Raw genomic sequence first — 15850 nt, forward strand, 5'->3', positions numbered from 1 at the left:
ACCGTTTGCAAAAACGTGAATGCGTGAATGTCTTCGTCACCTGTTAAAACGGACATAATCATAATAATTTGAACGCAAAAATGTTTGCTGTGTCTACCCGTATTCTTCGCGTTTTCTTGTTTTTTATTTTTATCACTTCCGTTGCCACAAATCAGGATCTATTGCCGGGCATGTCAGACACAGAATTAAGAAGAAATCTGAAATTGGCACCATCTAATACGCTGGTAAGACGGAGCACAGAGAGCGACTTGGGGCCGTGGGTATGGCCCTTTACAGAAGAACAGAAAAACGCAATGGTCGATGCGCATAATGATTTGAGAAGGATTGTAGAACCAGGGGCATCAGATATGATGAAAATGGTGAGATATTTTTTTTGTATTTTATACTCTAACCACGTGAAAGCGTTACTATTTAGTATATATGACGTCATCAAGCACGTGTTTATTACCCCATATCACAACTGATATCGTAATATAATGCAAGAATAACTCGAGTCAGTTGTTTTTAGGCCAGGAACAAAAATTCTCTGTTTCTTGTTTCATGGAAATTTTAAAATGAGGCGGCGAGGCGATTTTTTTTTTTTGAGAATACTGAGCTAAAATGGGAGAAATTTGAGACAAGTGCGAGTACAAGCGCATTTTGGAATGCTTTAGAAGAAAAAAAACGTTCGGAAACGAGAAACAGCGATATTAACTATCTTTAAGTTCCTCCATGTCTGTACCTTTCCAACTCAACCAGGTTATTACGCCACCTCCATTTACTATCGAACTTACAGGAATTGAGAAAACAAATATGCTCAAGTTATACACACGTTTATCCTATCACGATTTTTGATCACCCGTTGAGTCTCGAGATGTCTGAAATCCAGTTAGATAGACATGTCACCCCGGCTTATTGGGAGGTAATAATGATATACTGGAGTTTACATGTATGTACGCGATCGTGGAATGTGATCATCCCGCAGACAGTTACGTACTTATTATTATGACATTATCATTGTTGTTTGAGTCGATAATAATGTGACCTTTATCTTTATCTTATCGGGTATTTTTATAATTAATACATACTGCTGGTGTAATGCGCCGCACGTTTGTAGTGTGCCATAGCAACGTAAAGCAAAACAATAACAACAACGTTAGTAAAAACAATAGACTTGAATTGCCGATCTGATTTCCCAACTACAGTTAAAAGTCGAATAAACAGCTGTATAGAAGGTATGATTTTTGTTCGGGTATACAAACAGTTCGGTTATGTAAACTTAGGGGCGGGACATTCACGCTCTCGTTGACAAACCACAAAATACAATTTGCACATACAAAAAAATGTCAGGAGAGACAACAGCGATACTCAATGTCCAAAACTGTCGCCTGGCACAAAAAATATTTAAAAAAAAAAACCCACAAAATACAATGACTGTACACCGTATTTGTTGGATTATATTTACTGACTGAATAAGTTACAGTAATGCCAAGGAACTGTGCCACGCATGCGCGAGATATATGGGTCTCATATAAACAAAGATGGTGACTTTGACTGTTGACATATATTATGCGTTGTCAATTAAAATGTAAACAGTGTCTTGCGCTATGCTGACGTTGTAAAAAATAAATAAAATAATCATCTGTTTATTTGCGTTGCTTTATTTCTCTTTATATTCTATAGAGAACTGCTTAAAGTGGGGGGGGGGGTCGTCACCTGGGCATGCGTCAGATGGTCATAGCGTGTCATTGTTTACAAACAAGCGTCTACCATGAGCCTTTGCGTTTTTAGCGTGTGTTGTTATCGTCGATTGGGACTGAATTCCCTCGCGTGCGCAAGTGACGAGCCTCCCGCTTTAAATTGTCTGATAACGACACTGAATTGCCTTTTTGTAGATCGCGCCGTAATAAAAGCTGTGTTGATTCGCAGTCGGGTTGTATTTCCAGCCATAACAAACATGCTGGTAATATGTCGAACTGCTTCACTATCCTCCTTCTCGATTTCTTCTGTCACGGATTGCTGACGGAATTAATGATTTCGTCATCACCAACCACTCAAGTTGAAATCAGAGTTGTTCATCCATTCAAAGGCGGCATCGCGGTCTTCTGAATGTCTTGAATGCCAGATTCGTCAGCGGAATCAGCAGCAGTCACGGTGTCATTATTTTCGAAATCCTCCAGATTTACCTTTTATGGCATGCATTTTTCAGTGATAACTCGGAAATTTCAGTCCATGCCCCCCCCCAAATCAGGTAACATTCGTCTTTCCAAGTTTACAGATTTGACACAGTATGCTAGTGTTTTGACAGTCTCGGCGTCGGCATTTTTTAGTGATCACTTTTTAGTCCGAAAACGGGGACTTATGGATTGACAGAGGTGCGTATAAATCTTAGACATGCCAGGACCCATTACTTTCAAACTCCACACTTACTTCTTACATAATATTTTACATATACACATCAAATTGTGTCACGGTCTGTTTCGAAAAGGCCGAATAGCGGCCATTTCCGTACTGAAAATCAAGCAAGCAAGAAACATCGAAATCAAGCATTTCTCGACTGTTTATTGATGGATTTTGTTCAAACTTGGTACATACATTGAACATTATGAGTCCTTGATGCACGTCATGTTGTTTTTCAGATCAGATTCAAAATGGCCGACGAGCAGCTATTTTGTTTTAATGAATGTAATTCTAGTGCCATATCTCTGACATGCTTTGACTGATTATGTTAAAATTGTAATTCTTCATTATACATCATCTCACAGAGATAATGGTTTGACGATCTGTTTTCCAAATGGTCGAATTGTGGTCATTTTTGTGCTTGAAAATCACCAACAATCAAGCATTTCTGGCATTCCGGAACCGGGTCTTGGTCGTTTATGGGTGGATTTCGTTCAAACTTAGTACATACATTATACATTATGGGTACCTGGTACACGTCATTTTGTTTTCAACATCGGAAAATGGCTGACTGGTGACCATTTGGTTTTAATGAATGGTGTTCCAGAGCCACATCTCTGACATGCTTTGATCGATGTTCAAATTTTATATATTCTGTATACACCGTGTCATAGATATACGACCAGTGACTTTTTAATTTTAATCAATGCTGTTCCACAGCAATATCTCTCAATATTGACAAGTACTCTTACTATACTAGTATGAGACAAAACTATATAATTCAGACTTGATACCTAACGGCGATTATGTCATGCTTGGCTTGTCTCAGTATTTTCGATTTCTTGCGACGCTTTGTGGCATTTAAACATCGCTGGTCCGTAGGTTGAATTAACGGGTGGTGTTTGCTGGCAGAAATAAACATTTGACTGATCCATCATTGCTTCGTAACTCAGCAACGTCGGGGTGAGACGGGTATTATCCAAAAGTATATAGAATTGGTGAAATTGTATACATTGATTGATTGGTATTAATGTACATATATGTGAATAACTCACACTGCTGTTGAAAAAACTCGATCTAATCATGGACATGACGAATAATAGAATATTATTCCTGTGCCCTATGTATGTTCTACATTCTCTGCCAAGATCGTAACCATTCAACAATGGTTGTTATACGCAGAACATGCACATACATTGCTGGTGACGTTGCATGGTAGAACTTAGTTGCACGGGCAAAGGTACTACTAGCATTTCCCTGACTACTTATGTGAGAGGAATGGTTACCTTAGGGGTAGGGGAGTATTAGAGGGCTATATATACATAGGACTGTCAGTGGAGTTAGGCCCACTCTATTATGCATTTATATAAATGATTTCCCAAATTGTTGTCTTCTCATTCTCGCTCATGATTCCAACCTATTCCATTCGTATCCAAACAACGGAAAACATCCGTTCACTCATTGAATTCGGGTTCTTCTTTGGTGTCATGCGAACAAGCTTACTGATAATATTATTACAACTTTATATACGCATTATACACACAGCAATCTTGATGCACGTCATTTTGAATTCTTTTTTTTTGAAAATGGCCGACTGGTGGCCATGCAATAAACCTTTGTTAACCATATTTCATATATTCATGGATGGATTTGGTTCAAATGAAAAAAAAAAACACATCTTGCCTGCTTTACATTTCGAGAGATTGCATGCCCCGTATCACGAGACGTTCGATGTACAGATACATGCACGCAAATATACTCCTTCATTAAAACGACGGGACTGTGTTACGTCAAGACTTGTTAACAATGCATCATAACCAGTCGTGCTAAGCAAAATGTACTAAAAATAATAAAACAATACTGTGAATTATCAATATTGTGTTTTTAATCAGTCCATATTAAACTATCGGCTACATCTGTAATACACACTGTGCCAAATACTTTGAAATACTTTATTTTAGCTGGAATTAATTTTCGCTGAAAAGGCATTTTGGGTGTTTTTTTGTATGGAATTTATTTTCACTAATTTTTGATGAGTTGAATATGAAATATAGGAAAAAAAGTATATTCGCTGGATTTTATTTTCACGGAATCATCCCTTCAGCGAAAATAGCGAAAATAAAATATTCTACAGTATTCTTTGTGTAAACAACGCGTGCGTTTGATAAGAAGCACGGCATGGGATTTTACGTAATCCGCCATTAGCAATTATTTGCCCTTATCTAGTGACACCGAGATAATAGTGATCGATAGGAACTGATGTCAAATAAATTACCAATCAAACGCCCGCAATGACAGCAAATATGAGGCAATAAATACACGCCATTTCAAAAGTTAATTCAACAGGCGAGTGTCGTCTCCATGGCAGTTGCTTATACCACTCATTCGAAAATGAAAACACATAGTAAACATACTGCCATGTTACGTCAAATACTAGTAAACAACAACTGCCGAACAATCAAACGTGCGTACATAGAATAGGGTTGTCTGTCCTCGCCTATAACTAGGTTCCTGTGGTTGGGGTTTCACAATGTTTAATTGCCCGAATACGTATATTTGTAGATTACAAATTCGGTACATAATAGCTATACCACTAGAGGGCGCTAAGTAACAATGTTCCGACAAACAGAACTTGACGATATTTTACCACAGTCCATAAAAAGGGGGTGTTCGTAAACCCACGTGAAAGGGTGTGAATACTATTTACGGCAATGTGATTATCACTTTACTTTCCAATGATCGTTTTACTTTCGTTGTGAATAAACATAACAGTGAATAATACAAAACACGACTAGGAGTATTTCTAGCTCATAACGCTCTGCAGTGACATTTTAAATTTGGAAACACATTTTTGATTGTCTTCGCTAAAATCGATATGTGGTAATAATGAACGCATCAGGTACTGTGTAAATGTCTGTGAAGATTGGACTGACCGTCCTGTTTCAGCAGCGAACGCATCTACGTCAATTATTTAAGCTCAGCAGCATCTCTCTTTACGGGATCGTGATTTTTTTTACCTTCATTCGATAAAATCTCAATCACAGTCCCCGGGATAGAGGGACTGTGTCTCAAATGTTATTTATTTCATCTTATTTATTGCAATAAATACAAGCAAAAATAGCTGCTTTGATTTTCGTTGCCATTTGTATCTATGTCAGTACTCCGTAATCGCTCTATAAGTTGTAAGAAACTCGACTTTATCGGAGCTGTTTACTACAGCGAGATATACAAGGAAATACTCCCCATTGTTTAGCAGCAAATAAGTATACAGCGAAAGGCCAGGGACAATTGTATACATATAAATTTTATAAATCAAAGAACATCACACACAATGAATTACTAATGCACACGAGTTTGTTCTGTCATTCGATTCAAACTGGCCTACCGGCGGCCATGTTGGTTTTATTTTCAAGTGTTCCTAATCATTTCTCAGACACAGTTCAACTGATATTAGTATGAACAACACACACGATGTTTTTTTTTTTGCTATTTTACTCAAAATGTCCAACTTGTCTATGTGTGTATTATACAATTTTGTACGAAACGGGAATGATTTTATTTCTAATTGGCGCCACTTTGACTTGACAGAACTTGATAAGGAGCTGTTTAAAGTGACGTAATAGTTTTAACATGCTGATTACCTCCCAGCATTTAATTATAATTTATGTACATCTTTCATTGTGTATAATTGACGAAATCACTAAAACAAATTGAACGGTGACTACGTCATTGACAAGGATTTGTTAAACTCAAATATCTGTGTTTAGCGATAAGATCTGTCATGCGCAGTCTTAGTTTGTTGATAACAATAAACTCGGAATATGTACCAATATTCACGTTTTTATCATTATATGACCAATACGTGTATATGTGCCAGATATTTTAACATTTTAACCAATCCATACGTGACGAATGCTAGTTACAGGTACGATTTTGTAGCTTTATTCAAAGCTGAGCTCAGTGTTTAAAAACAAATATTTTCTTCAACTTATAATACATTGGTAACGCAATTGGTTTAAGTCAACGTTTGACAGTTCTATATGACGCATGCCTCCAATCTAATCACATACTAGTTGTATGTGATTGTTGCTGTTACTATTTGTATCCAAAGATTTACTGTCATAATTCCAGTAGTTTGTGAGCAGAATGGGGCTAAGATCATCAGGAAAAGTGTGCAGCAACTAACAGATAGACAATATGATATGGATTAATACAATTAAGAGTTTGAACATAAGAATTACTATTGGTTTGTTTTGTATACTGTCTGTCTTAGTACTGGGATGAGGAGTTGGCATTGCTAGCTCAGAACTGGTCCAGTGGATGCGTTTTTCAACACCCAACCTTTCCTATTGACTACGGACAGAACCTTGCAACACACTCAGAGTAAGTTTGTTTGTGTAAATACATGTGATTGGTCAATTTGTATGTACAACGACATGCGATTGGTTAATTTGAAATTTGATTTGATTATTCATACCGGCAAATGCTCGCGATTGGACATCATGTATATACATCTGATGCTTTTTTTAATGCTATTTCTTCAGTATAGTGGACGCCATCTACGCTTGGTATAGCGAACACGTATACTACGATTACGAGACGGCAAGTTGTGATCCAGGAAAAGTATGTGGACACTATACACAGGTATGGAAACACGGGTATATTGACACTATACACAGGTATGGAAACACGGGTATATTGACACTATACACAGGTATGACAACACGGGTATATTGACACTATACACAGGTATGACAACACGGGTATATTGACACTATACACAGATATGACAACACGGGTATATTGACACTATACACAGGCATGGAAACACGGGTATATTGACACTATACACAGGTATGACAACACGGGTATATTGACACTATACACAGGTATGACAACACGGGTATATTGACACTATACACAGGCATGGAAACACGGGTATATTGACACTAAACACAGGTATGGCAACACGGGTATATTGACACTATACACAGGTATGGAAACACGGGTATATTGACACTATACACAGGTATGACAACACGGGTATATTGACACTATACACAGGTATGGAAACACGGGTATATTGACACTATACACAGGTATGACAACACGGGTATATTGACACTATACACAGGTATGACAACACGGGTATGTTGACACTATACACAGGTATGACAACACGGGTATATTGACACTATACACAGGTATGACAACACGGGTATATTGGCACTATACACAGGTATGACAACACGGGTATATTGACACTATACACAGGTATGACAACACGGGTATATTGACACTATACACAGGTATGACAACACGGGTATATTGACACTATACACAGGTATGACAACACGGGTATATTGACACTATACACAGGTATGACAACACGGGTATATTGACACTATACACAGGTATGACAACACTGGTATATTGACACTATACACAGGTATGGAAACACGGGTATATTGACACTATACACAGGTATGACAACACTGGTATATTGGCACTATACACAGGTATGACAACACAGGTGTATTGACACTATACACAGGTATGACAACACGGGTATATTGACACTATACACAGGTATGACAACACTGGTATATTGGCACTATACACAGATATGACAACACGGGTATATTGACACTATACACAGGTATGACAACACGGGTATATTGGCACTATACACAGGTATGACAACACGGGTATATTGACACTATACACAGGTATGACAACACGGGTATATTGACACTATACACAGGTATGACAACACGGGTATATTGACACTATACACAGGTATGACAACACGGGTATATTGACACTATACACAGGTATGACAACACGGGTATATTGACACTATACACAGGTATGACAACACGGGTATATTGACACTATACACAGGTATGACAACACGGGTATATTGACACTATACACAGGTATGACAACACGGGTATATTGACACTATACACAGGTATGACAACACTGGTATATTGACACTATACACAGGTATGACAATACGGGTATATTGACACTATACACAGGTATGGAAACACGGGTATATTGACACTATACACAGGTATGGCAACACGGGTATATTGACACTATACACAGGTATGACAACACGGGTATATTGACACTATACACAGGTATGACAACACGGGTATATTGACACTATACACAGGTATGACAACACGGGTATATTGACACTATACACAGGTATGACAACACGGGTGTATTGACACTATACACAGGTATGACAACACGGGTATATTGACATTATACACAGGTATGACAACACAGGTATATTGACACTATACACAGGTATGACAACACGGGTATATTGACACTATACACAAGTATGACAACACGGGTATATTGACACTATACACAGGTATGACAACACGGGTATATTGACACTATACACAGGTATGACAACACGGGTATATTGACAATATACACAGGTATGACAACACGGGCATATTGACACTATACACAGGTATGACAACATGGGTATATTGGCACTATACACAGGTATGACAACACGGGTATATTGACACTATACACAGGTATGACAACACGGGTATATTGACACTATACACAGGTATGGAAACACGGGTATATTGACACTATACACAGGTATGGAAACACGGGTATATTGACACTATACACAGGTATGGAAACACGGGTATATTGACACTATACACAGATATGACAACACGGGTATATTGGCACTATACACAGGTATGACAACACGGGTATATTGACACTATACACAGGTATGACAACACGGGTATATTGACACTATACACAGGTATGGAAACACGGGTATATTGACACTATACACAGGTATGACAACACGGGTATATTGACACTATACACAGGTATGACAACACGGGTATATTGACACTATACACAGGTTTGGCAACGCGGGTATATTGACACTATACACAGGTATGACAACACGGGTATATTGACACTATACACATGTATGGCAACACGGGTATATTGACATTATACACAGGTATGACAACACGGGTATATTGACACTATACACAGGTATGACAACACGGGTATATTGACACTATACACATGTATGGCAACACGGGTATATTGACATTATACACAGATATGACAACACGGGTATATTGACACTATACACAGGTATGACAACACGGGTATATTGACACTATACACATGTATGGAAACACGGGTATATTGACACTATACACAGGTATGACAACACGGGTATATTGATACTATACACAGGTATGACAACATGGGTATATTGACACTCTACACAGGTCTGACAACACGGGTATATTGACACTATACACAGGTATGACAACACGGGTATATTGGAGGTAGATAGAAAGTGGTTATAAGCACGATATAGTGTCATAGCCACGATTAATGTAACAGATTTTATTCAGATCTATGAGAAATCTGTGCTGATGGTTATTGAACTTGATTATTGAATATTAATACAGAAGTTCTACTAATCACTGATTATTTCTCTTAAACTCCTTGGCATGTGCTGAAAGCAGACCAGATTTTTAAGCCTTGAAATGTGTCTAGTAATATAACCTTATCTTCGTTTTTCTCCAGGTGGTTTGGGCTACTACATCCCAGGTGGGCTGTGGCACCCAGGATTGTGGTGCAAAACACGTGACCACATGTAATTACCGAGTTGCGTAAGTTAAGATTGCTCCCATTGATACCAAGAAAGAATATTGTATCCAGTTCTCGTGTTTAAGTGCATATCGTCAGTCAAATTAATCAGCGTTTGTATTTTTACTATTGCCAGTGGTAATACTCCTGGACAACAACCATATCAGAGCGGGTATCCATGCTCACAGTGTACGTCCCCAAGCTGGTGTGAGGACAAGTTGTGCAGTAAGTATCCACTTAAAGGGCGGTAGTCGTCGTACCACGCATGCGCGATGTATATATGGGTCTCACATAAACAAAGATGGCGACTTTGACTGTTTGCAGATCAACGAGTACAAACTGAGACGTTACCAAGCTTTAATTAGATTTGTTTTAGGTGATTGGAAGTGTCGAAGGGGTCACCGGCGGTAATTAGTGTAAGTTGCACTCAGCTTAAACCTCATACTTGTGATTCCCATTAGAAAAATGCATTGGATTGTGGGAAAATCAATGTTTATCAACACAAATGTCGCACATGCGCAGCGCGACAACCACTGCCCTTTAAACAAACATATTACTTTCATGTTGTTTTTTTTGTCAAGTAAGTCTCGACAATCAATAAGCCGATTTTAATTTGTTCTCAGACCCTGGCTGCCTTACGAATGGAGAGACCGACTGTGGTGAGTAGTGATCGTGTCACGTGACCTAAAAAAAAAAACAGTTTAAAATTAATTCGAGTTGCTTCTAATAATTGTTTCTCTTTCGTAGAGTGTACTTTGTTGTGCCTGAATTGCGCCACCACCGACTGGGATACTTGTTCATGTTCGTGTAACGTAGGCTGGATGGGAATTGATTGTTCAGGTCAGGTTTTTAAGGCTTTTAATAATCGTTATTTACTTCAGGAAAAGATAACAATATGGGACAGTCTCTGCAACTATCAATGTGTTCTTGCACATGTCCAACGTAGGCCATCTGTGCAGGAGTATCGGCGGGGGAGTCGTCACCTGCGCATGTGTCAGATGGTCATAGCCACAGTCAGCTGGCGCACACGTGATAATAAAATAAATACGATATTTACTATATGGGGGCCGCCATCTTGAATGACGCAATAAACTAAATAAGAGACAAGTTGCGAAACGCGTTTTTCAGATTCCTACAAATCTGGACAAAAATACCAATCTTTCACAAAAATACGGTCCGTTGGGGTTATATTAAGCCAACAGATAACAAAATTCGGCCGAATTCGTCGTTTTTGTGTGGAAAAATCTCTTGCATACGAACACCTAATTACGCGAAGAACCTAGAACACTAAGCCGGGGTATTTGAAACCGAAATTGTCATCTAAGCGTTAAGTCGTCGCTGATTGGCTGCTGTGCTGGAATGCCAATTTTTAGTTTCAAATACCCCCGGCTTAGTGTTCTAGGTTCTTCGCGTAATTAGGTGTTCGTATGCAAGGGATTTTTCCACATAAAAACGCCGAATTCGGCCGATTTTTTTATTGGTTGGCCTAATATGGCCCCAACGGATCGTATTTTTGTGAAAGATTGGCATTTTTGTCCAGATTTGTAGAAATTTGAAAAACGCTTTTCACAACTTGTCTCTTATTTAGTTGTATGCGTCATTCAAGATGGCGGCCCCCATATAGTAAATATCGTATTTATTTTATTATCACGTGTGCGCCAGCTGACTGTGGTCATAGCGTGTTACACTTGTTAGTAGGATACTTTTAGATTGCATCATTGTTAATGTCAAAGGTCACTTGATGTAACCCACAATGCTTTAGGGCACTTGTAATAAACATGGCGTTCTCCAAGTAACACTTACTGTGTGAGTCTGAGTCATGAATTAGCCTACCGTGCCTATCAGGCATAACACACTCTCCATCCCAGAGTTCTTAGCGCAGGCAGACTAACACCTCTGCCACACATGACTTCTCACGCTATGATTTGCCACATATCAATACGCACGTGTTGTTCGGTTTTTCAAGACGGCGGCCTATACCCAGTTGGCAAGGAAACTATTAAATCTTTCCCTTCCCATACACTTTCCATAACTTCCATCTGCTTTGGTTTCAATTCCACGTCTGAACTTTATTCATTCAGAATACGTTTTAAAGTTCTCGTGAACTCTTGATTTGCATAAATGCATAATAAACGTAATTTGAAGAAGCGCCATCTTGCGCGAAGAGTGAGCGTGTTATTGTTTACAAACAAGCGTCTACCACTCAATTCCCGAGCGTGCGCATGTGTCGACCCTCGCGCTTTAACATGATTACAAATTTTCTCATACACGTTTCTGTGTAGTTGTTTGATATCTGCGAATAATCTTTGCGTCTAAATAAGATTTACTGTGATGTGCATGTAACTAGACAATATCGACTTAAAACAAAAAAGTGTGACAGAGGCCTAGCTGGAAGTGGATAAAATAGGAACAGATCTCGGAAATATGTATGCTTAAACCGGATGGAAACACTAAAGTAATATACAATAATTGTATTAAAACTGTGATGTAAATACAGTAAATCTAAACAGTTGAAAATGTAATGTGGGAATTCTATTAAAAGCGGGGAGTCGTCAGCTGCGCATGCGTCAGATGGCCATAGCAAGTCATTGTTTTCAAACAAGCGTCTACCTATAATCCTTTGCGTTTTTAGCGTGTGTTGTTATCATCGCTTGGGACGACCCTCTCGCTTTAACATGCCTATTGTCCATAGTTTTACGCGCGCAATGGATAATTACCTTCGTTTGATAAACACACAAGTGACAAATCACCGTCTGATTTTCGCTGTAATGTACATCTCGTGTTGAAAAACTTTCTATAAATGGAAATGTGTTTGATTTGTAATGTCATAACATGTAATAATAACGATGACGTTAATATTTTAAATCCGTGGTGTATTACGTTATCATGATGGCTTATGGCTACTTTGTTTCCCGTAGAACCGTGTGCAGATACACACACTTACTGTTGGAGCGGTTGGTATCCGGTTTTGTGCGGACATCCTGACTGGAAATTCGTTGACACATACTGTCCCTTGATGTGCGGTCATTGCGGTCAGTTCACTCATTGTAACATTATTTAAAATGTTATGATATAGAAAACCTTCTTCCTTCTTCCGTTTATTTCATTATTATCACAGTCCCTCTATCTCAAATAAATGGAATGTTTCATTATGTGTTTCTCTGATTGCATGTGCATCTGCCCCCCGCCCCCGATTATCTGAACACGGTAGTCGTACCCTTTTTCGTAGTGTTGTTTCATGTTTGTTTTTAAATATTCTAGAATCGGGACCATATAACCCAGATCTTCATTGCTGTGACGGACAGGAGTGTGCCACCAACGTTACTGATGGGAGTACTTGTGAATGCATTTGCTTTGCAGACCGTGGTGACAAGTATTCTTGTGGTGAGTGTCTATTAACTCAAATGTTGGTATTAAGGTAAAATTCCATCAATAATTATTTTATTATTAGACCTCAACTACAATGCAACAGCATATAATATTAGGAACTATTGTACCGCCAACAAATGATTGATATCCAACTGACATGTTTCTTAGCTAAGTCACCTCGATCGTGTTTCACCCAACATATAGTTGTAAACTCCTTCACTGAATCAAATTCAGGATTTCTTTTCAGATCTTCTCATCGATCCAACAACATCAACGAGAAACGACGACATCAGCATGATGACTACCAATATTACCATGGCAAGAACCTCGACGCTGATAGATAACAGTTCTCAATTGTCTGATAGTCCTGGATACATAGTTTTAATTGTAATATTAACTCTAATGTTCACGTATATACTTGTAACCTTTACAATTATTTGCCTTGTTTGCCTTAAATCCAAGTTTTCCACCAGATACATACGTACAAAGACAGGTTCAATTGATTCCTCAACATCCAATGTCTCGAATCAATCGAGTAAACGTGTATGCTGGGCATGAGAGTTGATTTATAAATCATAAATGTTCGTATTTGCATTAATCGCAATATATATATACTGAAGATATACTAGTAGTTCCGTATTCGGTAGGTGAAACAATACAGAATACGTGCGGCATGAGAAAACCTTAAACTATTACGAATAACGCCGTATAATCGAATGTGGTATTTTACAAAAATGTAAGTGTTCATATGTTTATATATCTGCATTATTTCTGTGTGATGTACTTACTGTCTGACATCCTTCAATCGATCGAATCTAAGCGAGAGTCTTGAAATCGCCTGTTTGTATAATTGCCTCTCAATGTCGGATAGTTGATATAATATAAATTAAAATTATCAGAACGATTGTAGGTATAATTTGAGATACGCTGAAACGTACTTTCCCCCTCAGACTTGTGTAGGGTCTGGTTACCACGTGATAGGATTGCAAACATCCATGGGTGACTGACAATGTACAAATGAGTGTTATGAGCAATTATTACAGTTCACACACAAATTCAAGAGACGCGTTCGTATAAATTAAATACGCGATGTACGCATGCGTAAAATCAACCAAACATTAAACAAAGTGATAAATAACTAGTATGCTGCTTGAAAACGCAATGTAAACAATATAGATCACGATAATGGTACGTTGAATTCTAAAGAGTCCTCACAAACTAATATATATATATAGTCACAATATAGACAGTTCGTCAACAAACAAACATAGCCAGATAACTGCTAAATTATATTCCTTGTTCTCCGGAAAATCCTGGCAAAACCCCGGGCCATTGTGAAATGTATGTGCATGTTCCGGGAAGCATGAATTGTATGAGTATTATGCAGCTGCTTTGTGTACTGAAACCAAATAAAATGCACCAACACAAATATCAACCACATAAAAACATACTTGAAATGCATCAAATACTACAAACGTATATATTTCATATATATATATATATTTACATATTTATATCATCCATTCATTAACTGTTGGACGAAATACGTTATATGTGTATTTCAAATACACCAATTCCATACTTTTGCTTTTGACATTCCTAAGATTTAATTAAGACATCGATTTAAATGGCACAGTCTGCTCTGTGTCGGAAATATCTGCCATGCCTCAACTACCAACGATGACGGTAAGAAATTTACGTCCAATACAAAACTTACACATTTTGATAATTGTGCCTTTGATAAGTAGCTGCATAATTGGTAATGTTTTGTGTGGCGTATTCAAGACGGTGGCACTTCTGTTTGTGCTTTAAAGGTTGGAACTAAGTGTTAGGGTTTACAAAACTTTCAAATTCGTGAGATGTATCCTTGTGTTTCGGGAATAAAATTAAAAATAAATTGTCACTGACGTCACGGTCACTAAGTTCGTCTGTTGGAAGTTATAGATAGGCAACAAGGTTAAAGGGCGATAGTTGTCGCGCTGCGCATGTGTGACATTAGTGTTGATAAACATTTGTTTTTCCCACAATCCAATGCGCTCTTCTAATGGAAATCTCAAGTATGAGGTTTGACCAGGGCACGACTAGCACTAATTATTGCCGGTGACTCCTTCGATACCTTCCAATCACCTAAAAAATACCTAATTAAAAGCTTGGTAACGTCTCAGTTCGTACTCGTTGATCTGCGCAACAGTCAAAGCAAAATCGCCATCTTTGTTTATATGAGACCATATATCTTGCGCATGCGTGGCGCGACGACTACCGCCATTTTACCAAAACGAATGGAAGTAACATGAAACATTGTTGCCATGGCTGTATCAAATAGGGAACAATACACTTCAATCAATATCATTTATACAACTCTAGCTTAGGGGGTTGTTTTCTGTCTACCTGATCCAGTGTGTAAAACCTATTTTTCATGGTTTTGTGATGA

The 15850-nt window shown here is 38.2% G+C and overlaps 1 protein-coding gene across 1 annotated transcript; it reads left to right on the forward strand.

Annotated features, from left to right (window-relative positions):
* The first annotated feature begins 137 nt into the window (after window positions 1–137).
* Window positions 138–13763, forward strand: LOC102803180 (cysteine-rich venom protein kaouthin-2-like). The gene is made up of 9 exons (XM_078005980.2): window positions 138–359; window positions 6653–6762; window positions 6924–7023; window positions 9988–10073; window positions 10187–10275; window positions 10798–10890; window positions 12969–13082; window positions 13312–13434; window positions 13654–13763. The coding sequence occupies exons 1-9, from the start codon at window positions 171–173 to the stop codon at window positions 13761–13763; spliced, it is 1014 nt and encodes a 337-aa protein (XP_077862106.2). The 5' UTR covers window positions 138–170.
* The last annotated feature ends 2087 nt before the right edge of the window (window positions 13764–15850 follow it).

Source organism: Saccoglossus kowalevskii, chromosome 17 (assembly GCF_978046115.1).
Source record: "Saccoglossus kowalevskii chromosome 17, keSacKowa6.1, whole genome shotgun sequence".
In the NCBI taxonomy this organism is placed as follows: Eukaryota; Metazoa; Hemichordata; class Enteropneusta; family Harrimaniidae; genus Saccoglossus; species Saccoglossus kowalevskii.

Excerpts from the sequence above, each read along its gene's own strand:
- LOC102803180 (XM_078005980.2), top strand. The coding sequence starts at position 171 with ATGTCAGACACAGAATTAAGAAGAAATCTGAAATTGGCACCATCTAAT. Across the intron at positions 6,763-6,923 it reads AACCTTGCAACACACTCAGA|TATAGTGGACGCCATCTACG; the intron begins GTAAGTTTGTTT and ends CTATTTCTTCAG. Across the intron at positions 13,435-13,653 it reads TGGTGACAAGTATTCTTGTG|GATTTCTTTTCAGATCTTCT; the intron begins GTGAGTGTCTAT and ends AATCAAATTCAG.